Source organism: Gorilla gorilla, chromosome 2 (assembly GCF_029281585.2).
Source record: "Gorilla gorilla gorilla isolate KB3781 chromosome 2, NHGRI_mGorGor1-v2.1_pri, whole genome shotgun sequence".
Taxonomy (NCBI): Eukaryota; Metazoa; Chordata; class Mammalia; order Primates; family Hominidae; genus Gorilla; species Gorilla gorilla.
This window is the reverse complement of record NC_086017.1, coordinates 124,842,593-124,868,605: the sequence shown is the minus strand read 5'-3', so window position 1 is coordinate 124,868,605 and position 26,013 is coordinate 124,842,593. Positions and strand designations below refer to the sequence as shown.

General features: G+C 38.3%; 2 protein-coding genes across 9 annotated transcripts in view; one reads left to right on the top strand and one right to left on the bottom strand.

Annotated features, from left to right (window-relative positions):
- The window catches only part of CCDC191 (coiled-coil domain containing 191), a 92,978-nt gene that overhangs the window by 61,327 nt on the left and 5,638 nt on the right, over positions 1–26,013 (top strand). For 2 of the 7 annotated variants that reach the window (XM_031009335.3, XM_004036086.4), the window contains 3 exons: positions 14,231–14,374; positions 16,018–16,170; positions 16,696–16,841. In XM_031009335.3, coding sequence (XP_030865195.3) covers positions 14,231–14,374; positions 16,018–16,170; positions 16,696–16,841 — 443 coding nt within the window. Of the gene's footprint in view, positions 1–5,241; positions 5,323–14,230; positions 14,375–16,017; positions 16,171–16,695; positions 16,842–26,013 lie in introns of all 7 variants that reach the window. The other 5 variants (XM_055381656.2, XM_055381654.2, XM_055381655.2 and 2 more) reach the window with 5 other exon arrangements.
- The window catches only part of ZDHHC23 (zDHHC palmitoyltransferase 23), a 32,902-nt gene continuing 23,053 nt past the window's right edge, over positions 16,165–26,013 (bottom strand). For both annotated transcript variants that reach the window (XR_008678114.2, XM_055381666.2), the window contains one exon: positions 16,165–16,707. Coding sequence is in view for 1 of the 2 variants with exons in the window: in XM_055381666.2 (XP_055237641.1) it covers positions 16,649–16,707 (59 nt within the window). In the remaining variant the exon portion in view is untranslated. The remainder of the gene's footprint in view (positions 16,708–26,013) is intronic.

The window sequence follows — 26,013 nt, the reverse complement described above, 5'->3', positions numbered from 1 at the left end:
CTGCGGGAGTCAAAAGCTCGGTCCTTTTTATCATCAAATAGTATTCCAATAGAATTTCATCTGCATGTGCAAGTTATCTATTCCTCTATTGATATTGCTTCCAGTTTCTGGCAATTATTAGTAAAGTTGCTAGAAACATTTACATACAGGTTTTTATCTGGACTCATAAGTTTTCAGTTCAGTCAGGTGTTCACACCTGTAATCCCAGCACTTTGGAAGGCTGAGATGGGAGGATTTCTTGAGCCCAAAAGTTGATACCAGCCTGGGCAACATAGTGAGACCTTGTCTCTACAAAATAAAAGAAATTAGCCAGGCGTGGTGACATGCACCTGTAGTCCCAGCTACTTGGGAGGCAGAGGTGGGAGGATCGCTTGAGCTCAGGAGTTCGAAGTTGCAGTGAGCTATTATTTTGCTATTGCACTCCAGCCTGAGTGACAAAGCAAGACCCTGTTTCTAAAAAAAAAAAAAAAAAAAGAATTTAGTTTTTTAAGTTTTCAATTCACTTAGGTAAATACCTAGGAATGTGATTGCTAGGTAGTGTGGTAAGTCAATGTTTAAGTTTATAGGTAATTGCCAAATTCTATTCCAAAGAGGCTGCACCATTTTGTGTTCCTACCAGTGATAAATGAAAGGTCTTTTTGTTGCACATCCTCATCAGCATTTGTTATTGTCAGTTAGGGGGGTTTAATATGTTCTAATAGGTGTGTAGTAATATATCATTGTGGTGTTTATTTGCATTTCCCTAACAACAAATAATGCTAAGAATCCTTTCATATCTTTACTTGATATCCATATATCTTCTATGATGAAGTATCTGTTCAGATCTTTCGTCCATTTTTTGTTTACTTATTGTTGGGTTTTAAAAGTTCTTCATATATTCTGGACCAAGTCCTTTTTAGATATGTGATTTGCAAATATTTTCTCCCAGTCTAAGGCTTGTACTTTAATTCACTTAACAATGTCTTTCACAGAGGAAAGTGTTAAATTTTAATAAAGTCAACCTTATCACTTTTTTCTTTCATGGATTGTGCTGTTGGTGTTGTATCCAGAACTAATCACCAAACTCAAAGTCATTCAGATTTTCAGTTTTTCCTTCACAAAGTTTTACATTTTACATTTAGGTCTGTGGTCTATTTGGAGTTAATTTTTTTTTCTTTTCTTTTTTTTTCTCTGAGACAGGGTCTCACTGTCACCCAGGCTGGAGTGCAGTGGCACGATCTCGGCTCACTGCAACCTCCACCTCCCAGGCTCAAGCGATTCTCCCACCTCAGCCTCCCAAGTAGCTGAGACTACAGGCACACGCCACCATGCCCAGCTAATTTTTGTATTTTTAGTAGAGACGTGGTTTCACCAGGTTGTCCAGGCTGATCTCAAACTCCTGACCTCAAGTGATCCACCCACCTCAGCCTGCCAAAGTGCAGTATTGGGATTACAGGCATGAGCCACCATGCCCAGCCCATTTGGAGTTAATGTTAATGTAAGTTGTGAGGTATGCTGTAATTTATTTTTTATATGGACGTTCAGTTGTTCCAGTATCATTTGTTGAGAAGACTATCTTTTCTCCATTAAATTATTTTTATACCTTTGCCAAAAATCAGTTGACCATATTGTGTGGATCTATTTCTGGGCTCTCTGTTCTTTTCTGTTGTTGCTTTATGTCTATTCCTTTGCAAGTAATACTGTCTTTGATTACTGTCGCTTTATAGGCATTGTGAATTCTGCTACTCTATTTTTCTTCTTCAGAATGTTTTGGCTATTCTAGTTCATTTGACTTTCCATATGAATCATAGAGTCTGGGTGTCACTTTGTTACCCAGGGTGGTCTCAAACTCCTGGGCTCAAGTGATCCTCCTGCCTCAGCCTCTCAAAATGCTGGATTACAGGCGTGAGCCACCACACCTGGGTCACAGGGGTGACCCAGCCTACTGAAATTTTTTTTTATCATGCAAGGATGTTGAGTTTTGTCAAATGCTTTTCTGCATCTGTTGAGATGATCACATTACTTTTATCCTTCATTCTGTTAATATGATGTATCACATTTATTGATTTGTGCATATTGAACCATCCTTGCATCCCAGGGATAACTCCCACTTGATCATAGTGTATTATCCTTTTAATGTGCTCTTGAATTTAGTTTGCTACTATTTTGTTCAGGATTTTTGCATTTATGTTCATCAGGTATATTGGCCTATAATTTTTTTTGTAGTATCCTTGTCTGCCTTTAGTATCAGGGGAATGCTGGCCTCATAAAATGAGGGTGGAAGTGTTCCTTTCTCTTCAGTTTTGTTGGAAGAGTTTGAAAAGAATTGGCATTAATTCTTTTTTTTTATTATACTTTAAGTTTTAGGGTACATGTGCACAACGTGCAGGTTTGTTACATATGTATACATGTGCGATGCTGGTGTGCTGCACCCATTAACTCGTCATTTAGCTTTAGGTATATCTCCTAATGCTATCCCTTCCCCCTCCCCCCACCCCACAACAGTCCCCGTTTAAATGTTTGATACAATTCACCAATGAAGTCCTGGGTTTTTCTTTGTTAGATTTTTAAATTACTCATTCAATCTCCTTATTTGTTTATTGGTTATAGGGTCTGTGGCCTTTCTTCATTTGGTTGTTTATTGGTTAGTAGGGTCTGTGGCCTTTCTTCCCTGTTCCCAGCCTCCTTGAACCACTCAGCTGTGCGATTACCTCAGTAATCTGGGTAAGGTAAGAAAGAAGTGGGCCTCTTGGGCAGCAGCCTACACAGCTGAGGGAGCTGAATGCTTACTCACTCTCCTCTCACTTTCCTCCATGGGAGGAATCACAGGCTGTGGGGGTCTCTCTTGGCATTGAACTATGCTGCCTTGGGGGAGGGGTGACCTAGATAAAGTGAAACTATTCTTACCTTCTTCAGTGTGTCCAGTGATGTGCTGGAACTTCACTGCTGGACTTCTGGACTTCCACAAAGTACTCTCATCCATGGGTACTTGTCAAAATCAGTGCTTCTGCAGGGATATGATGGTAGAAAGCTGCTATTCCACCATCTTGCTAATGTCTTTTCTCCATTTATTTATATCTTTGATTTCTTTCATCATTGTTTTTATAGCTTTCCTCACATCTCACATTTTGTTAGATTTGTACCTAACTACTGCATTTTTGGGGCACTATTATAAATGTTTTTTTTAAACTTTCATATTCCATTTATTCATTGCTAATATGGGAACATAATTCATTTTAGTATGTTGGTGTTGTATCCTGCAGTCTTGCTAAACTCACTTTTTGGTTCCAGAAGTACTTTTGTAAATTATTTGGAATAGTCTAGGTAAACAGGTTGTCTGCTAATAAATGCAATATTATTTCTTCCTTTCCAATCTGCATGCCTTTTACTTATTTATCTTGCCTTATCACATTAGTTAGGACTTCCAGTATGAGACGGAATAGGCATGATGAGAGAAGACATCCTTGCCTTGTTTCAGATCTAGGGGGAAAGCATTCAGTATCTCACCATTAAGTATGATGTTTGCTGTGGTTTTTCATGAATGTCTTTTATTAGATGAAGGAAATTTTCATTTATTCCTAGATTGCTGAGAGTGTTTATTACAAATTTCACTGAAAGCTTTTTCTGCATCTTTGATATGATCATGTAGTTTTCTTAATTCCTCTACTAATACGGTAAACTACATTGATTGATTTTCCAATGTAAAATTATCCTTGCCTTCCTGAGATGAACTCCACTTGGTCATGGTGTGTTATTTTTATATATTGTTAGATTTCATGTGTTGGTATTTTGTTAAGAAATTGGTTTTTTTTGGGGGGGCGGGTTTGTTTGGTTTTCTTTCTTTTTTTTTTTGGAGTCTCACTGTATTGCCCAGGCTGGAGTGCAGTGGCGTGATCTCAGCTCGCTGTAACCTCCACCTCTCGAGTTCAGGCGATTCTCCTGCCTTGGCCTCCTGAGTAGCTGGGATTAGAGGCACGCACCACCACACCCAGCTAATTTTTGTATTTTTAGTAAAGACGGGGTTTCACCATGTTGGCCAGGTTGGCCTTGAACTTTTAACTTTGTGATCCGCCCACCTCAATCTTCCAGAGTGCTGGGATTACAGGCATGAGCCACCACATCTGGCCTTTTTTTTTTTTTTTTTTGAGGTGCTTTCTCACTATGTTGCGCAGGCTAGTCTTAAACACTTGGGTTCAAATTATCTTGCCTCAGCCTCCTGAGTAGCTGGGATTCTAAGCATGCACCACCACACCAGCCTGCATTTCCTTTTTTTTATATTATGTTTGTCTTGTTGTGGTATTAGGATAATGGTTAGCCTCATAAAATGGGGGAATTATACCCTTTTTTATTTTTTGAAAGAGAGTATGTAAAGTTGGTGTTATTTCTCTCTAAAATGTTTGGTAGAATTCACTGGTGAAACCACTGGGCCTGGAGTTTTCTTTTTTTATTATTTTATATTAAATTTTTTATTTCTGTAGGTTTTGGGGGAACAGTTGGTATTTGGTTACGTGAGTAAATTCTTTGGTGGGGATTTGTGAGGTTTAGGTGCACCCATCACCTGAGCAATATACACTGAACCTAATTTGTAGTCTTTTATCCCTCACCTGGAGTTTTCTTTTTTAAAATGATTTAAAATAACATATTCTATTTCTTTAATAGATATTGAGCTATTCAGTTCTTTTTTTCTTCTTGAGTAAAACTTGGTAGTTTGTATATTTCAGGAAATTTGAGCATTTAATCTAAGTTTTCAAGTCTCTTGGAACAGAGGTCATAGTATTCTCTTATGACCTTTTTAATGTCTATGAGATCAGTATTGATGTCTTCTCTTTAAATTTTGATATTGGCAATATATATATCTTCTCTCTTTTCTGGTTTACCTGGATATCAGTTTTATCAATTTTATTTCTTTTCAAAAACTAACTTGGTTTCACTGGTTTTCTTTGTTGTTTTCCTCTTTTCAATTTCATTGATTTCTGCTTTAATTTTTATTTCTGTCCTCCTCCTTCGTTAAGATTTTGCTCTCTTCCTCTAGTTTCCTAAGATATAAACTTCAATTATTGATTTCAGATCTTTCTCTTTTTCTTTCTTTCTTTAAAGACAGGGCCTTGTTCTGTTGCCTAGGCAGGAATGCAGTGGTGTGATCACAGCTCACTATAACCTCAAACTCCTGGGCTCAAGCAATCCTCTCACCTCAGCCTCCTGAGTAGCTGAGACTACAGGCATGCACCACCATGTCCAATTGATTTTTTAAATTTTTTGTAGAGATGGGGTCTCACTGTGTTGTCCAGGCTGGTCTTAATTTCCCGGGCTCAAGAGATCCTCCCACCTTGGCCTCCCAAAGTGGTAAGATTACAGGCATGAGCCACCATGCCTGGCCTCTCCTTTTCTAGTGTGTGAACTTACTGCTGTAAATTTCCCTCTAAGTACTCTTTTACTTGTATATCATATTTTGATATTTTTATCTTTATTTAGTTCAAAATATTTTTAATTTCCCTTGAGATGTCCTCATTGTCCCATGGGTTATTAAGAAGTTTACTCTTTAAATTTTAAATATTTGAGGACTTTCAGATAACTTTTTACTAGTTTAATTTCTAGTTTAAGTTCCTTATGTTCCAAGAATGTACATTGCATGAAATTGTAAAGTTTTGCTTTATCACCCAGAATATTGTCTATCTCAGTGAATGTTCCATGTGCACTTGAGAAGAATATGTATAGTACTATAGTACTAAGCTGCCATTGGTCTGCTCTAGAAATGCCAAGTCACATTGTTTGAGTATGTTTTACTGTGTCTTACGGTATCTATATCTGTATTCTTACTGATTTTGTGCCTGCTTCTATCAGTTATTGAGAGAGGACTATTGAAGTTTCTAACTAAACTTGAGCACTTATTTCTCCTTTCATATCTGTCTGGTTTTGCATCATGTACTTTGAAGGTTTGTTCTTAGGTGCATGTATGTTTAAAAAGACTTACGTGGCCAGGGGCAGTGGCTCACGCCTGTAATCCCAGCACTTTGGGAGGCTGAGGCAGGCAGATCATGAGGTCAGGAGATCAAGACTATCCTGGCTAACATGGTGAAACCCTGTCTCTACTAAAAAAATACAAAAATTTTAGCTGGGTGTGGTGGTGGGCACCTGTAGTCCCAGCTACTTGGGAGGCTGAGACAGGAGAATAGCATGAACCTGGGAGGCAGAGCTTGCAGTGAGCCGAGATTGAGCCGCTGCACTCCAGCCTCGGTGACAGAGCGAGACTCTGTCTCAAAAAAAAAAGACTTACATATATGCCTTATAAAATTGAATGTCTTATAGACATCATATAGCTGTGTCTTGATTTAGCATCTAATTTTATAATCTCATTCTTTTAACTATTATGTTTAGCCCATTAACTTTAAAGTGATTATTGATAAAACTGGATTAAAATCTTTTTTTTTTTTTTGAGATGGAGTCTCACTCTTGTTGCCCAGGCTGGAGTGCAATAGCGTCATCTCTGCTCACCACAACCTCTGCCTCCTGGGTTCAAGCGATTCTCCTGCCTCAGCCTTCCGAGTAGCTGAGATTACAGGCACGCACCACCACGCCTGGCTAATTTTGTATTTTTAGTAGAGACTAGGTTTCGCCATGCTGGTCAGGCTGGTCTCGAACTGCCGACCTCAGGTGATCCACCCGTCTTGGCTGGAATAGCTGGGATTACAGGCGCCCACCACCACGCCCGGCTAATTTTTGTATTTTTAGTAGAGATGGGGTTTCACCATCTTGACCAGGCTGGTCTCAAACTCCTGACCTTGTGATCCACCTGCCTGAGCCTCCCAAAGTGCTGGGATTACAGGCGTGAGCCACTGCACCCGGCCACAACTGGATTAAAATCTATCATCTTGTTAGCTATTTTCTATTTGTTGTACTTATTCTTTGTTTTTCTTTTTTCCCTACCTTATCTGGTTTTAATTAAGCATCTTTATGATTCTATTTTATTGTGTTTTTTTTGGAGTTTTTATACCTCTTTAAAAATATATATATATATTGAGATGGAGTCTTGCTCTGTCGCCCAGGCTGGAGTGCAGTGGCATGATCTTGGCTCACTGCAACATCTGCTTCCTGGGTTCAAGCAATTCTCCTGCCTCATCCTCCCGAATAGCTGGGATTACAGGCGCCCACCACCACGCCTGGCTAATTTTTGTATTTTTAGTAGAGATGGGGTTTCACCATCTTGACCAGGCTGGTCTCAAACTCCTGACCTCGTGATCCACCTGCCTCGGCCTCCCAAAGTGCTGGGATTACAGGCGTGAGCCACTGCGCCTGGTCCTCTTTTAAAAAATATTTTTAGTGGTTACCCTAGTGTTTACATTTTTAAAATAATCTCCTTCTACCTGAGTGTCATAGCATGTACCTGTAATCTCAGCTACTTTGGAGGCTGAGGCAGGAGGACTGCCTGAGTCCAGTAGTTTGAGACAAGCCTGGGTAACATAGCGAGACCCTATCTCAAATAATAATAAAGATCTCTTTCCACCTTCAAATAACACTTTACATGTAGTGAAAGAACCTTCTATCAGTATTTCCCAGTTCCTTCCTCCCATTCCTTTTGGTATTGTTGTCATGTCATATTTTTATGTATACTATAAATAGCCAATATCTTGTTAAACTTATTGTTTGAGCAATTAGTTTTCTCAGTGGAATTAAAAATAAGATGATTATATTTAACTTTATTTCTTCTGTTTCTGATGCTCTTCATTTCTTTGTGTAGAGCTAAGTTCTTAACCTATATTATATTCTTTATGCCTGAAGAACTTTCTTTACCATTTCTTATAGGGTAGATCTGCTGGCAGTGAATTCCTTCAGTTTTTATTTGTCTGAGAGTCTTTATTTTTCCTTCACTTTTAAAGTATGTTTTTTGCCAGATATAGAATTGTGGGTTGACAGGTGGTTTTTTTTTTTCTTTCAACACCTTAATGATGTTACTCTATTGTTTTCTTGCTTGCCTGGTTTCTCACAAGACATCTACTGTAATTCTTACCTTTCTTTCTTTGTGGGTGTCTTATTCTGTTCAGGCTGCCATAACAAAATGTCACAGACTAGGTGGATTAAATAACTGAAATTTGTTTTCTCACAGTTTTAGAGGCTGCAAAGTCCAAGATCAGGGTGCCTGCATGGTTGGCATTTGGAAAGGAGTCTTCTTGGCTTGCAGACAGCTTCTTCTCACTGTGTCCTCATACAGTCTTTCCTTGGTGCTTCTGTTTGGAGACAGAGGGGAGAGGGAGAGAGCGCACGCGAAACAGAGCAAGCAAGCACACCATGGTATCGCTTCTTATAAGGACATTAATTCTATCCAATTAGGGCTGCACCCTAGGACCCCATTTAACCTTCATTACTTCCTTAGTGGCCCTGTGTTCAAATACAGCCACACTAGGGGTTAGGGCTTCAACATAGTAACTTTAGGGGGACACAAGCATTCAGTCCATGACAGTAGGTAATGTGGGTCTTTCCCTTTAGCTACCTTCAAGACTTTTTCTTTGTCTTTGATTTTTAGCAGTTTGAATATGATATATCTAGGTATGGTTGGTTGGTTGGTTTGGTCTTGGCTTTGGTGGTCTTAAGCTTCTTGGATATATGATTTTGTGTTTTGTTACTGATTTTGGAATATGTTTGCCCATTATTTCTTCAAATTATTTCACTTGCCCCATTCTTTTTCTTTTCCTTATGGGATTTGTTATGCCAGTGTTACATTGTTTCATATTATCCCACAGCTCTCAGATGCACTATTGTATTTTTCACTCTTTTTGCCTTTCAGTTTGTGTAATTTCCATTGCCCTATTGTCAGGTTAGCTGGTTCTTTCCTTGGCTGTATCTTCTAGCAGTAAGCCAGTTGAAGTGCCTCTTTATCTCTATTACCATGTGTTTTTTTATTTCTAGCATTTTTATTTTGAATCTTTTTTTATAGTTTCCATGTCTCTGCTAAAATTACCTATCTGATCTGGAATGATGTCTACCTTTTCCATTAGAACATTTAACATTATTTTTGGAAGTTATTTAAAATTCCCTCTCTGATAGTTCCAACATCTCTGTCATATCTGAGCCTTGTTCTGATGATTGCCTCATCTTTTCAGCGTGTATTTATTTCTTGTCTTTGGGTATGCCTTGTATTTTTTTGTTGAAGGCCAGACCTGTTGTTCAGGGCAATAGAAACTGCAACACGTTGGCCTAGAGTGTGGAGATTTGTACTAATTTAGCCGGGAATTGGGCTATGTTTGAAGCTTGTTGTTGCCGTGGTCACCATTGTTGAGGTTTGTTGCTGTATGCTGTAGACATCAGAGACTTTAATGTCTTCTAGTGACTTTGTTTTTGCTTCCTCTTTTGGTTTTGGGTCTTCCTTTTGTGCTGCTCCCCAGAGAGAATCTGTTGTTTACAGTTTTCTCAGCTGTAATCCACTATTATTATTGGAAGCTTATATAAGTGTGGTGATAGGGTGTGGACGATGGGGAGCATTCTCTGTTCTGATTAAGTCTCAGTGTTTGGAATGCACAGCTTTAAGCACTCAGATAATTTCTGTTCCTACTCCAGTGGTAGAGCTTTTTTCTGCCCCCTTTTTCCCTTTATCCGCAGTGGGTATCCACCACTGTCTCAGTCTGTGACCTTAAAGACCTTCCCTCTGGAGAATAAGGCTTCCCCAACCCCTAAGTGAGATAGGGAGGACTTGTCTGGGCAGAATCCCCTGAATCCCCTTCCCTCAGATGCAGTGCTAATCTGCCAGTGCACTGGGTTGGTTGCTAGGACAGATAAACCTTTTGTTTCCTAAGGAAGAATGCTCTGGGAAGATTTTGCAGTTGCTGCTGTGCCTCTCCCCAGCCAGAACCATGGTGCAAACTTTCTGTGGATTCTCCATGATCTTCTCTGTGAGAGCCTGGTAGGGTTCTTATAAGAAAAGCCTTCAAAGGGATGAGAAGCACCCCCATGACTGTGATCCCCAGGAGCTTCAACCTTCTCATGCTGGCCCACTCACTCTCTGCCTCCATCAGTTCACCAAAATTTCTAGTTTAATTGTCTTACTCATATGGTATCCAGTGGCTTCTGCCTCAGGTAAACAAATGCTTAGGTCCTGTGCCTCCCTGAAGATGCCTGTCTCTCCAAATTTGGGGGTAGCTTCAGATCTCTGATCAGTTCACAAAAAGTCATTAATTTGTTGCATGACCAGCTTTTTCCTTGTTGGAAGAAAACTGCTTATGCAGAACAAGAATGGTGAAAAATACATTACTGACCAAGAGATCATTTTATTTCTCTCACTATACCAAGCCCAAACATTTTCCTTTTAGAAGCTGCAGTTCATAGCAATAGATAAGAAGATTTTGTCACATAGACTAGTTTCCATTTCATTAGTCAACTGGAGCTATCTAAATTGAGATAGGTGCATTTATAGGCTGGCTATACTTGAGTCTTCTTTGAGGACAACTTTAGATATAAAATGCACATGGCAATTGTCTTCTTTTCCTTCTGGACAAAGATGCTCTACACAGTGTGCTTCTCCACTCAGATTTTCATGGGTCTTATTCCTTTTTACACATCAAGTTCTGCCAAGCAATTCTTTACTTCCTTATATGCTTTATATAGCTTTTCCCAGTAAGCAACCTTCAAGGCCATAGTAGTGTTATTCCTCTGGATATCAAAAAGATAGTGGCCCTTCTGAACAAGTGCCTTCTGAGACTTCTCTGAATCATTTGCATCCTAGATGTGTTTGGTTGAACTCTGCTTAACCTCTTCTATTTGGGCAGGTATTTTTGCTCATTGAGTGTACCAGCAAATTGTCCAACAGAGGTACCATGTTTTCTAATGACATAGATAAAAAAACCCTACTGTTGATATGATAAAGAAAGTCTCTGGGGCAATCATATATATTTCTTTGGAGAGATATTATGAGATAAGCCCAGTTATGTGTGTATAGGGTGCTATGACACCATTTTAGATAAAGGAACTGGAAGAATTCTTCAGGGATAAGCCCTCATGACAGACCTGTCCTCTATATTCAGCAAGAGGTGGTACAGAGGCAAGACATGGCTACAGCTTAGTGTCCCCATGACCCTGCCAGAAAAGCATGTTGGGTGCCACAGTAAGGTGGCCACTCAGAGGTCTCACAAAGTGACCTTCTGAAAATAAAAATCTAACCTCTTCTTAACACCCCCCTGTATGTTTATTAAATGCTTATACTTAACAGGCAATAACTTTTATGGCTATATATACTTCTGATTGATGGACAGTTGGAGTTTGCGGTTGAAAAAATAATTTTATCAGAGAAGACAAGGCAAGATTTAAAGTTTTCCATAATTGCTTATCAAGCATATTTGCACACTGAACAAATATCTGTAAAGCATTTACTTACGTAGATGTTAGAATGTAGCAATGAAGAAGACAGATAACAGCCCTGCCGTCTGAAAGCTTCTATGTTAGTTGGGGAAAACAGGCCAATAATCAAAGTAATGACTAAAGAAGTAGGGAGAGAGTGGTATAGTTGGTGGAAGCAGTATGGGAAATACCTCTCTGAGGAGGTGATATTTGAGCTCCTGGATGCTGAGGCGCCCTCCACAGTGTCTAGTGGGGGCATGTTAAATGTGAGATACCTATTGGACATCCAAATGAACATGTCAGATATGTGCTTGGGTATATAAGCCTGGACAACAAGACTGTGTACAGAAGTGAAAAACAAGTCAATGTTTATAATGCTCTGGAAGTAGCTGTAATCAGCTTGGGAGATTGTCTGGATAGAGTAGAAATGAGAGTCCAAGATCAAGTCCTAAGGACTATCAATAGCTATTTAGAGGATAAGGAGCTAGTGAGGTAGAAAGAGAACAGGAGAGTTTAGAATCAAAACACCAAGAGAAAAAAGTATTTCTGTTAGGGGAGCGGTGGGAGTGGTGAATTTGGCTGAATGCTACCGAGTTCAATTAAAAGTAGCACAGATAAGTGATTCTTTGATTTGGAAGCCCAGCAAGCATTCATGACCTAGACAACAGGGCTTTCAGTGGTGTGCTAGGAAAGGAGCCTCATTCCAGTGGGCTGAGGAGAGAATAGGTGAGGAACTAGAGACCATGAGTACAGATGCGGATCTCATGAGATCAGAGATAGATGCGGAGCTCATGAGAAAGAGATCCGCATCTATACTCATGGTCTCTGGTTGTTTTTTGTTAGTTATTTTTTATTTTTGTTTTGTTTTTTTTGTTTTGAAGAGGGGAGATACTGGCACATATTTGCATACTGATGGGAATAATCCAGTAGTGAGGGAGAAATTCATGATGCAGAAGAGCAGAGTATAAATTACAGGAATGGGTAAGCAGGAATATATTCTAGAGCACAAAGGGAGAGTAGCATACAAGGGACAGAAGGCCAAGAGTTTTGGGGCAGTGTCAATTGCCCTGTACTTTTTTTTTTAACATAGCTGTAATTTCTGGCTTTTCTCCTAAAGCATACTAGCTGACAAAGCTACACATTTATTTCAGAAAGAAGCCCAGATTTTATATCCCTTTTTAGCCTCAGTGATCTGTGTTCTGTGAAACCTTAGCTACATAGATCCCCACTATAAGTGCCATCTCAAAACGGCATCATATCATGTAATCCTCACAGTAAATCATGGATGCAGGTGCTATTAAAGACATTTTATATACCAGGAAATTGAAAATGTGGTAATATTAATGAAATACAACCAGTTCTATCGAGGAACCCTTAATAGAGGGAGGAGATACATATTTGAATTAAATTGCTATGTAAGAATACAACATTTTGACTCAAGCAGAACTCATGTTTTTCTTTATATTTTTCCATGGAAGTGTAGACTTTGAAAAAGTCTGGTTTTCCCCACAATTCAGCCGAAAATAATTTTCCTTTTGGAGCCGATAACACCAGCCAGTTATTATTCTAGGAGGATAGTTAACACCATAACTTATCTGTGCATGGGAACAGGTTCTTTTGTCTGAGCCTGAGGGCTTCTCCAAAGGTTATTATCTGCATTAGATGTCTCTCTGCAAGATGCAGCTGCTGCCTTAATGCTACACTGACATTTCAGTGGATGTGGAAGGGTCAGTTTCTGTTTTCCTCCCCACTTAACCCTCAGCTTCCTCTTACTATGCATGAGAAAATTGTTGTAAATTTTCTCTCTGGCCATTTCATTCAACAAGTATCTCAAGTGCCTGGAATAAAGAGTATAAAGCTTATTTTGGTTTAATGGCTAAGAGAATATGGACATTTCATTTTTCAGAGCTTTCACAGAAATAGGCAGTTTGTATTGGAAAATTAGAGCAATTCTTCCTTCCATATTAGAAATGTTCCATTGCTCTCTCTGTAATGTTTCTCTCACAGAAGGCTCAGGCACATTAAGTAGCTTGTCAGGATCAGCCAGTTCACCACTGCCCTTTTCCTGATGTGAAATCATATGAAGTAAAGGAAATCAGCTTAAATTAAATGTTTTTGTATTTATGCTGCAAAGATGACGACTATGAAAGCAGTCTTCAGTCTTTGTTGCTCTTGTGTCTTTCACCGCAGGTGTCACTTGCTCCCACTCACCCTTTCTGGGTAGATTTCTTTTTCTCTCACCTTTACAATAAGCTATTTTTATTAAAAGAGAAAAAAGGAAATAATGATATCTATAGGGTCAATCATTAAGTTTTTGTCATCTTTCTTGGTCACACCCCTGAGGGGTGCAGTTCTTTGAGGGTCATGGAGTGTCTTTTCTCAGTGTATTACCAGGAATAGTTCATCTTTTTCCTTCTTAGAAGAGGGAAGGTAGCTTAATGATGATCAACTATCTTTAACTTGCCTCTGGACTTACTGTTCTTCACTTAAAAAGAAAAATACTAGTAAGAATATTCTTCTAGACTTTTAATGGAGTATCATTAAATCTCTATCCCATAGTTTAAATGAAGTGGCTGTATGGCTGGGTTTTTCATATAATGAGGGGGAAAATCCTGATTGCTCTCCTAACTAGATGTTTTACCTTTTAGTTACTTGGTGAGAGATAAATTATTTCTGTGAACAATACTGAATAAATCCACGAGTATGCATAGCCCTGATTCTTGTAGACTCATGACCAGCTTCTCCTGACCCTCTTAGCAGAATTATTTCCTTTTTTTTTTAAAGAAAAAGCCCTATTATCCAGAGTTCTGTTATCATGATGAACACACCATTCAATGGTTACATGTTCAAATTAAATTCATTAGCTTTTCATTGAAATGAAACTCATTCGTTTTTTGATCATAGCATTTTGCTTTTTAATCTTTTCCAGAAAGAACTTGAGAAGCAGAAGAGAATTAAGAGGAACCAGCAGCTGGAAGCAATAGCCAAAGAACATTATGAAAGGGTCTTGCTAAGGAAAAAAGGTCTAGAGCCTTGGAAGAGATTGAGAATGCAAAGCAAACAAAACATCCAGGTACACTGTCCCACTGTTATCCCCCAGATTAGAAAATGGACTTTTCCAAATAGGATGGATGCCCAGTTAGTTAAGCTTGGGGGAGGGTGGGGTTTGGTGATTTAAAGCCAGAAAGATAAATTAATTGAATGTGTGTATTTGTTTTGGATACAATTTTTGATTTGGTCTTTTAAGGTAGAGAAGGACTTTTGTAATTGAATAGGTTGGAAAAAATGAGAGGAAATGTTTTATTAGAGATCCCCCCAAGGTAAGATGAATAGAAGCTTCTCTCAGTTTGAGTAAGGGAAAAGTTATTACCCTAAGGTACATTAGCCAGGTTTCTGCCTGTGATAAAGTTGCATAACAAACAACCCCCAAATATCAGTGGCTTACAGCTCAAGTATTTATTTCTCACTCATATGTCTGTGGGCCAGTTGTGGATTGAGTTCAGGTCTCTCCCCAAGCCTCTCATTCTGGTTACAGCAGCTACTCAGGGCATGCTTTTCACCTGGCAACTGTCAGAGCTACAAAAGGCCAAACCAAATTATGTAAACCCATTGCTTGTATTATGTCCACATTCCATTGGCCAAAGCAAATCATAGGGCCAAGCTCAAAGTCATTGGGGAGAGAAGGAGCTCCATCCACTCTACAGGGAGGAACTGTGAAATCACATTGCAAAGGGTATGGGTATATAATTCTATTAGAGAGAACAGAACAGTAATTCACTCTACTGCAGAGAGATATATGAAATCAGACACCACAGAAATTTCTAAAATTTCCCTAACAAATTTATCCAGTGCATGCAACTAAATGATTAAAAATTCAAAATAGATAAAATGTTATCTCATCTTTTGGCTCTCAGTCTGCTGAGATGAGTCCAGGACAGGCAGAAATCTCAGGTGCCACAGAGACCTCCGTGGTGGTCATTTTGGCCAATAAATATGACTGCCAAGAGACTCACTTGAATCAATCACATTCACAGTGCCAGATATCTAGACAAGGCTTAGAAAAATGTGTCGCTGTTTAGAGAGGACTAAGAGAGAAGGCTTTTCCCCTCCTGCCTCTTAAAAGAATATAACAGTTACTTTTAAAAATCTATAAATTCTGATTTGTATGTTTATTTTGATAGAATGATACTCAGTTGAAAATACATTAAATTATTCATGTTATTTTCTATCAGATGGTTTTGTGGTTTATTGATAATGTCTAAATTTCAATGCTGGTGACAGCTCATTCCACAACACTAATTGAAAGTATTGGCATTTCCTCAATTAGACAGTGGTTAAGTCATGAGAAAGAGATGTTTGTTGTGGAGTTGCTGTCCAAGCTCCAGGAGAGCAAATTGAGAATGTTGCCAGCTACCCACTCCAAAACTCAGGGGAAGTGAAGTAATGGCTTAGAGGTTGGTTGTTCCATTTCCATAACCAGCAAATCACTGTGGTCTTCAGGGAGCTGGCATTGAAAGGCCATGCATGATGTGAATCTATAACCTCCATAGAATAGGTCAACAGTCAAAGCTTTTAGGACACAGGCTGCATGTACCTTCAGATTGTTCTCTACCGACTGCCTAAATGTGTTTTATAGCATCATTTCCAAAGGTGATGTGTCTGTTTAAATGATTTAAAATTTAAGGAATAATATTTGTCATTTAAAAAATTGTCCAGGTGGCAGAAGAACATTACTCTTTGTTCCTGCAGAGGAAATATCTGCTGACGTGGTTCCAGCGTAGTCAGGAAAGTCTGGCTAGAAAGATGGCCCAGGCTGATCAATTTTATTCCCAAATACTGCTTAAGAGAGTCATCCGGAGCTGGCTACAGGTAAGGACATAGGGAAGGGTACCTTAAATACATCTCATTGCTCAATTCTATTTAAGAAAACTAAATGAAATCCAGAATGTCCAGGGTCATTATGTTTTTTCAAGAACAAAAGAGTAGTCAATCCCATTCACTGCTTTGAAATAAATGTGAAAATGGCAAATCAGTGTTTTATTAGTGTAAAATCCTAAGCCTGTGTTTGTTTCACGGAGTGTGTATAAACTGTAAGTTACCATTCCATCAGCTTTTGTTTTTATAGTCATTTCTTGTTTCTTGTCTCACAGTGCTCAAGTGATTTAGAAACTTACCCCTTCAATCTTATAACTGTTTCTATTCATGTGTTCTCTTACCATTTTTAGGATAATCATAGAGGATATTTTCTTGGCTGCCAGGTTATCCTTTTCTTTGTATGTCTCTAGTGTCATTTGTTTCTTTTGTTTCATTTCTGTCTTTTGTGCTGTTTATTTGTTCTAATTCTTTGTCAACTGATATTTTTTTGTCTCACTTTATTTCTGTCTTCATCCCCAGTATGTGATTGATCTGCAGGAAGAAGTAAGAAAATTTTGTGTACATTTTCTTCAAAAGAAGATTTTCAGGGCCTGGTTTAACATGGTCAGGGAGGTGAAGATCGATTCTCAGGGCAAGCATGAGATTGCAGCGGAGCACAGTGACAGGTGAGGTTTTGATAGTGAGGAAAATTCACTCTCTGACTTCACAATTGCTCAGCAATATATTCTGTTCCTACAATGTGTCTACAGAGATGAGCTGGAGGCTAGGAGAGCGGGGAAACACCAGTCAGGGGTGGGAGTCCCGGCTCACCAGCAATGTAATAAACCCCCTGGGACTCCAGGGTTCCATCTTTAAAAAGAGAAGGGGGAGGAGGAGGAGGCCTGCCCTTTCTACCTCACAGAAACTGCCAAGAGAATAAAATGATGTGACCTATATGAAACACACCTAAGCAAAAGTACTGTATTCTTTGTTAGTCAAATATAGTTTTATTTTTTAAGTTCAGTTTCTCTTTCAACATCATTTATTGTGAAATGTATGACAAATATAGAAAAGTGCTTAAATCATACAAATACAGCTTAACAAATGACTGTAAAGTGGACACCCTTTGTTACCACCACTGAGGTCAAAACGTTGAACATTGCTGTTGCACCGGCTCCTTCCCAAGTCTCTCTTAAACTACTCTCCTGACGTTTACAATGAACATTTGCTTTTCTTTTTACTTTTCTCCTAAGTATGCAGCCTTCAATGCTATAGTTTTTCCTGGTTTGGAACTTTATATATATGGAATCATACTATATGCCATATTAATATTTAAAATACAGTTATGTTTTATTTAATCCAGTTGTCTTTGAGAAATAAGGTATTCTGTATAAGTAAGTTTTATATTTGTTTTCTAATTGTAAGCATTTGGACAGAATGTTCTTAATTTCATTGTGCACTTCCCTTTAAGAGTGGTGATTTGGTGTCATTCTGAGCATCAGTTAGTGTGCCGGGTGTATTCAGTGATGCCTCCAGCTTTTTTGAGGTATGAAGACTGTTGTGTGGGTGTATAAAAATGCCCCTTTTCTCAACATTACTCTGTTGCCCAGGCTGAAGTGCAGTGGCATGATACTGCAACCTCTGCCTCCTGGGTTCAAGCGATTCTCATGCCTCAGCCCCCCAAGTAGCTAGGATTACAGGCACACACCACGACACCCGGATAATTTTTGTATTTTTAGTAGAAACAGGGTTTCACCATGTTGACTGGTGCTGTTTTCTTTTTATTTGCATGTTTGTGCATGGGTGTTTATTTCTGTTCCTTGTAATAGTGTTCCTATCTTATTGCCATGAGGTTGCCTACCTCCACCAAAACCTGTTTGTCCTTGTTTAATTCACAGATACTGGAAATCAGTGGAGTGGGAAAACAGATAAGCAAGTTGATTATAGTTTTGTTTAAATTAAAACAAATAAGCAATAAGTGAGGGTATTCAGAGGACTTCCCTTTGAATAAATGATTTAGCTTTAGAGTTTGAAGTTTAGGACTCAATATCTATGTGACCCTGAACAAATAACCTTTCAAAGCCTCCCTGTTCCTCTCTCATAAAATGAGGATAGCAACAGAACCTATCTATCTTATGGATTGCTGTGAAGACTAAACAGGGTACTATAGTAACTCATTCAATGCACTGCTTGGCCCAAAATAACAACTAACCTTTTTTTTTTTTTTTTAGTTTAGTGTCATTGTGAATATATTATTATTAAACATTCTTTTTGCCTGCCTACGTTTTCTTTCTGTTTCTCAGCCACTATATACAGGCTGAGAGATTCATTTGGGGCTTTTGCACAAACCGTCTCATCCGATAGCAGTAATAACTTGGATGTGGGGAGATGTCATTATTTCCATTTTTCAGGCAAAGAAATAAGCAACAGGCAGGTAGGTGAATTGTCAAGGTATACAGATAACAAAAGGTTGCACCCTGAACTCCAGATTAGGTTTTTTGACCCTAAAACATTCTCCTCTTGCTACGTCAGTCTTCCTCCCCATTTTTCTAATTCTCCCTCTGTCTTTTTTGTTTGTTTTTGTGTGTGTTTTTTTTTTGTTTTTTTTTTTTACCCTGAGACAAAGTCTTACTCTGTCACCCAGGCTGGAGTGCAGTAGTAGGATCTCAGCTCACTGCAACCTCCGCCTCCTGGGTTCAAGCGATTCTCATGCCTCAGCCTCCCAAGTAGCTGGGATTAACGGCATGTACTGCCATGCCCAGCTAATTTTTGTATTTTTAGTAGAGACAGGGTTTTTTACCATGCTGCCCAGGCTGATCTCAAACTCTGGCCTCAAGGAATCTGCCCACCTCGGCCTCCCAAAGTGCTAGGATTACAGGTGTGAGCCATCGTGCCTGGCCTCATTTTTAGACTATAAAATAGTAAGATAGTCATCCTATTTAGGTTTTGAAGTTATGAAATCAGTGTAGGAATCCATGCAATCAACAAGAACCAAATTCTCAGCCAATGTCTACTTGATATAAAAGCATTGCTGTGATTTCATCTCTTCCCACTTTGCTTTTTGTTTACCATGTTCTGGCCCCACTGGCCTTCTATAATGTTTCTTAGACAAACAAAGCTCACTTCTGCTTCAGAGCTTTCACATAACCTGATCTCATCATTTAGCTCTCTGCTTAAATGTCACCTCCCTAACCACCCTACTTGCATCACTGTCTATCCATTAAACTGCCCTACTTCCTTCACAGCACTTAAAGACTCTCTGAAAGTATATAATTTACTGTTTACATGTTAAACAGAGTGGAAGCACCACATCTTGCTCATTACTGTGTTCTCAGTATATGACAGCGCTCAGTACATAGGTAACACAGTAAATATTTGGTAAATGTATGAATAGATGAACTTTATTGCAGGAATGACACTAATATTTAAGGTCACCAGTCTTTAAAAGGGGCTTTAACATTAAAAAATTGATATTCAAAGTTCATATTCAATTTTATATGAATGAAAGAATACCATATAGAAGAGCTGTGGATGAAAGGAAGGAGAGACATCTATTGGTCTTAAGCCTGACCTTTAAGCTGCAATAACATCGAGAAAGATGATTCTCAATAAGAACATAACTTGTAATCTTACATATCTGTATCACTTCCAGATAATTTATAAATCTAGCTGAGCTGGATCAGTATTTATAATATGTCTGATATTGTCTTGCTACCATAGTTCTTAACCACAGTATGAACATGAAGTAGGTAGTAATGAAAGTCACAGACCTACACCCCAGAAAATGCATATATGCATATAAAACATACAACTTTACACAACATGTCAAGGAGTTTATGGGACCCAGCTTAAGAACCCTTACCTTGGTGACTTAAATCATACTTATTGTACAATACACCCACATGTAATTATCAAGACATATTTACCAAGCATAAAAAAATACCTAATAACATGGCCCCTGGTGCTCATAATTTAGTAGAAAACATAAAAGATTAGAGAGAAAGAGAGAGATTGAGAGAGCAAGAGAAAGGTTTACTAGAGCCAAGATGAACCAGGGATTAAAGCACCATCTAGTGCCAAAAAGGAGGCAGCCACACAGCAGGAGAACAAAAAAGAAATTAAACAGGTAAATTACAAACAATCTCTAATCAAACATACCCACTGAAGACCAAACAAGCCAGACACAGAAGACTGAAATAAATAAATAATCCTTCAGTGCAAAGGCATAGACCTATATCCACAAGAAACAACAGCGAGTTGGCCAGGCGTGGTGGCTCATAGCTTAATCCCAGCACTTTGGGAGGCCAAGGTGGGCAGATCACCTGAGGTCAGGAATTCGACACCAGCCTGGCCAACATGGTGAAACCCCATCTCTACTAAAAATACAAAAATTAGCCAGGCATGGTGGTGTGTGTCTGTAGTCCCACCTACTCAGAAGCCTGAGGCAGGAGAATGGCTTGAACCTGGGAGGTGGAGGTTGCAGTGAGCTGAGATCGTGCCACTGCACTCCAGCCTAGGTGCTTGAGCAAGACTCCATCTCCAAAAAAAAACAAAAAACAGCAAATGGGGAACCATGACCTTCCCAAATAGATAAATCAAGGAACCAGTGACAAACCCTAATGAGAAGGCAATATGTAAACTCTAACCAACATTCAAAATAGCAGTTTTAAGGAAACCCAGTGATCTTCAAGACAACAAAGAAAAGCAATTCGGAAATTTTTCAGATAAATTTAACACAGATTTAAAAAGTCAAACAAATCTTGGAACAGAGAAATATATTTGCTGAACTGAAAAATCATTAGATGTTTTCAGCAGCCAAATGGATCAAGCAGTGGAAAGAATTAGTGAGCCCAAAGACAAGCCACTTGAAAATACACTATCAGAAAAGAAAAGAAAAAAGAAAAGGAATGAAGACAGCCTACAAGATATAGAAAATTACCTCAGCAGATCATATCTAAAAATTACTGGTGTTGAAGTGGGACTTGAATGAGACCAAGGGGTAGAAAGCTTATCCAAAGAAATAAAAATAGGAAACTTTCCAAAACTTGACAAAGACATATCCACGTATAGGAAAGTCAGAGAAACCAAACAGATTTGACCTAAACTCTCAAACGACAAGGACAAAGAGGATCCTAAAAGCAATAGGAGAAAACAGGCAAATAACATATAATGAAGCGCCAATTCACCTGGCAACAGACTTCTCAGCAGAAACTATAGGCCGGGAGAGAGCAGGATGAGATTTTCAAAGTGCTGAAAGAAAAAAAAAAAAAAAAAAAAAAACTGCCATCCAAGAATACTGTATCCAGCAAAGCCATCTTTCAAATATGAAGGATAGAGAAAGTTTTTCTCAGAAAAACAAATGCTGAGAGAATTCACCACCACCAGACCCACCTTACAAGAAATGTTAAAGGGAGTTCTTCAATCTGAAAGAAAAAACACTAACACAAAAAGAAAACAGTTGACAGTAGAAAACCTACTGATAAAATTAAGTACATGAACAAACCCAGAATACTCTAATACTGTAATTGTGGTGTGTAATCAACTCATAACTCTAGTATGAAGCCAAAAAGACAAATCTAGCAAAAACAATAATAGCTACAGCAGCCTGCTAAGAGGTAATATAAAACATGGAAACTAAAACAAGAAAAAGTCAAAATGTTGGGGGATTTCTAAAAAGAAAAGGCAAGAAATTAAAACATACTAGCTGAGAAAATCGTTTTGCCACAAGGGAAAACAGTAAGAAAGGAAGACAGGAGTTACAAAACAACCAGCAAACAAGGAAAGAAAAAATTGACATAGTAAGTCCTTACTTATCAATAACTGAATATAAATGGACTCAGTTCTCCAATTAAAAGACATAGAGTGGCTGATAAACAAGATCCAACTATATGCTGCCTATAAGACACCTACTTCACCTGTAAAGACATACATAGACTGAAAGAGATAGTAAAAGACATTCCAAGCAAGTGGAAACCAAAAACACAGCAGGAATAGCTATACTTATATCAGATAAAACTGACTACAAGTCAAAGACTATAAAGAGAAATGAAGGTCATTATATAATGATAAAAAGGTCAATTCAGCAAGAGGATATAACAATTATAAATATCTATGCACTCAACATCAAGCACCCAAGTATATAAAGCAAACAATAAAGGGAGAGATAACTGCAATACAATCATAGAGGACTTCAACATGCCACTCTCAGTAGTGGACAAATTATCCAGAAGAAAATCAGCAAGGAAACATCAAACTTAAACCAGAAACCAGGCCAAATAGGTCTGACATTTAAAGAATATTTTATCCAACTGTTGAAGAATACACATTCTTTTTATCAGCACATGGAACATCCTCCACAATAAGACCATATCTTAGGCCACAAAACAACTCTTAACAAATTCAAAAAACAGAAAGTGTATCAAGTATCTATTCTGACCACAATAGAATAAAATTAGGAATCAGTAAGAGGAACTTCAGAAGCTACACAGATACAAGGAAATTAAACAACATGCTCCTGAACAACCAATGGGTCAATGAAGAAATTAAGAAAAAATTTAAAAATTTCTTGAAACCAATGAAAATGGAAATGTCATAGATCAAAATCTATAGGTTATAGTAAAAGCAGTAACTTCTTTTAAGAGAGAAGTTTATAGCAATAAACACTTACATCAAAAAAGTTGACAGACTTCAAAAAATAAGTTAACTATGCTCCTCAAGGAAATACAGAAAAGCAAGAACAAACCAAACCCCAAATTATTAGAAGAAAGGAAATAATATAAATCTAAGCAGAAATAAATGAATTGAGACTTTTTCTGACTCAAAATCAGAAATGAAAAAGGAGACATAACAACTGAGACATCAAAAATACAAAGAATCACTAGAGACTATTATGAACACCTATACATCAATAAACTGGAAAACATAGAAGAAATGGATAAATTTCTGGACAGATAAAACCTACCAAGATTGAATGATGAAGAAACAGAAAACCTCAACAAACCACTAATAAGTAATGAGATTGAAGCTGTAATTAAAGTCTCACCTCAAAGAAAAGCCCAGGTCCTAATGGCTTCAAACTGCTAAATTGTACCAAACCTTTAAAGAAGAACTAATACAAATTCTACTCAATTTCTTCAAAAAAAATTGAAGAGGAGGGAATACTTCCATACTTATTCTATCAGGCCAGCATTAGCCTGATACCAAAACCAAACAAGGACATGATAAGAAAAAAGAAAACTACATATCCCTGATGAACACAAATGCAAAATCTTCAACCAAATACCGGCAAACCAAATTCAATAACACGTTGAAAAGAACATTCACCATGATCAAGTGGGATTTATCCCAGGGATCCAAGGATGGTTCAACTTATGCAAATCAATAAACATGATACATCACATTAACAGAACCAAGAACAAAAACCATATAATTATTTCAAGAGATGTCCAAAAAGGCATTCAATAAAATTCAACATCCTGTATGAACAGACACTTCTCAAAAGAAGGAAATGCAAATCAAAACCACTATGAGATATCATCTCACACCAGTTAGAATGGCAATCATTAAAAAGTCAGGAAACAACAGGTGCTGGAGAGGATGTGGAGAAATAGGAACACTTTTACACTGTTGGTGGGACTGTAAACTAGTTCAACCATTGTGGAAGTCAGTGTGGTGATTCCTCGGGGATCTAGAACTAGAAATACCATTTGACCCAGCCATCCCATTACTGGGTATATACCCAAAGGACTATAAATCATGCTGCTATAAAGACACATGCACACGTATGTTTATTGCGGCATTATTCACAATAGCAAAGACTTGGAACCAACCCAAATGTCCAACAATGATAGACTGGATTAAGAAAATGTGGCACATATACACCATGGAATACTATGCAGCCATAAAAAATGATGAGTTCATGTCCTTTGTAGGGACATGGATGAAATTGGAAACCATCATTCTCAGTAAACTATCGCAAGAACAAAAAACCAAACACCGCATATTCTCACTCATAGGTGGGAATTGAACAATGAGATCACATGGACACAGGAAGGGGAATATCACACTCTGGGGACTGTTGTGGGGTGGGGGGAGGGGGGAGGGATAGCATTGGGAGATATACCTAATGCTAGATGACGAGTTAGTGGGTGCAGCGCACCAGCATGGCACATGTATACATATGTAACTAACCTGCACAATGTGCACATGTACCCTAAAACTTAAAGTATAATAAAAAAATAATAATAATAATAAAAAAGAAGACATTTATGCAGCCAAAAGACACATGAAAAAATGCTCATCATCACTGGCCATCAGAGAAATGCAAATCAAAACCACAATGAGATACCATCTCACACCAGTTAGAATGGCGATCATTAAAAAGTCAGGAAACAACAGGTGCTGGAGAGGATGTGGAGAAATAGAAACACTTTTACACTGTTGGTGGGACTGTAAACTAGTTCAACCATTGTGGAAGTCAGTGTGGCGATTCCTCAAGGATCTAGAACTAGAAATACCATTTGACCCAGCCATCCCGTTACTGGGTATATACCCAAAGGATTATAAATCATGCTGCTATAAAGACACATGCACACATGTTTATTGCAGCACTATTCACAATAGCAAAGACTTGGAACCAACCCAAATGTCCAACAGTGATAAACTGGATTAAGAAAATGTGGCACATATACACCATGGAATACTATGCAGCCATGAAAAATGATGAGTTCATGTCCTTTGTAGGGACATGGATGAAGCTGTAAACCATCATTGTCAGCAAACTATCATAAGGACAAAAAACCAAACACCGCATGTTCTCACTCATAGGTGGGAATTGAACAATGAGAACACATGGACACAGGAAGGGGAACATCACACACCGGGGTCTGCTGTGGGGTGGGGGGACAGGAGGGATAGCATTAGGAGATATACCTAATGTTAAATGATGAGTTAATGGGTGCAGCACACCAACATGGCACATGTATACATATGTAACAAATCTGCATGTTGTGCACATGTACCCTAAAACTTAAAGTATAATAAAAAAAAAATCAACATCCTGGCCAGGACCAAAATGCCCACTTTCAGCACTTTTATTCATATAATACTGCTAAGTCCTTGCCAGAGCAGTTAGACAAGAGAAAAAAATAAGGGCATCCAGGCCAGATGTGATGGCTCATGGCTGTAATCCCAGGGCTTTGGGAGGCCAGTATGGAAGGATCACTTGAGGCCAAGAGTTCAAGACCAGCCTGGGTGACAGAGAAACCCTGTCTTAAAAAAAAATGTATCCAAATTGAAAAGGAAGAAGCTAAATTAGCCTTGTTTACAGATGACATGCTCTTATACTTAGAAAAACCTAAAGACTCCACCAAAAAAAACTGTTAGATCTGACAAACAAATTCAGTAAAGTTGCAGCATACAAAATCAACATTCAAAAATCAGTAGCATTTATTAATATATACACCAACAGTGAACAATCTGAAAAAGAAATCAAGAAAACAATCCCACCTTAACTAGCTACAAAGAAAATAAAATACCTGGGAACCAATTTAACCAAGGAAGTGAAAGATCTATATACTGAAAACTATAAAACACTGAGGAAAGAAATTGAAGAGGACACAAACATATGGAAAGATATGCCATGCTCCTGTACTGGAAGACTTCTTACAGTTAAAATGGCAATACTACCCAAAGCAATTTACAGATTCAATGCAATCTCTATCAAAATACCAACAACATTCTTCACGGAAATAGAAAAAAAAATCCTAATATTTATATGAAACCACAGAAGACCCTGAATAGCCAAAGCTACACTAAGCAAAATGAACAAAGCTCTAGGTATCACACTACCTGACTTCA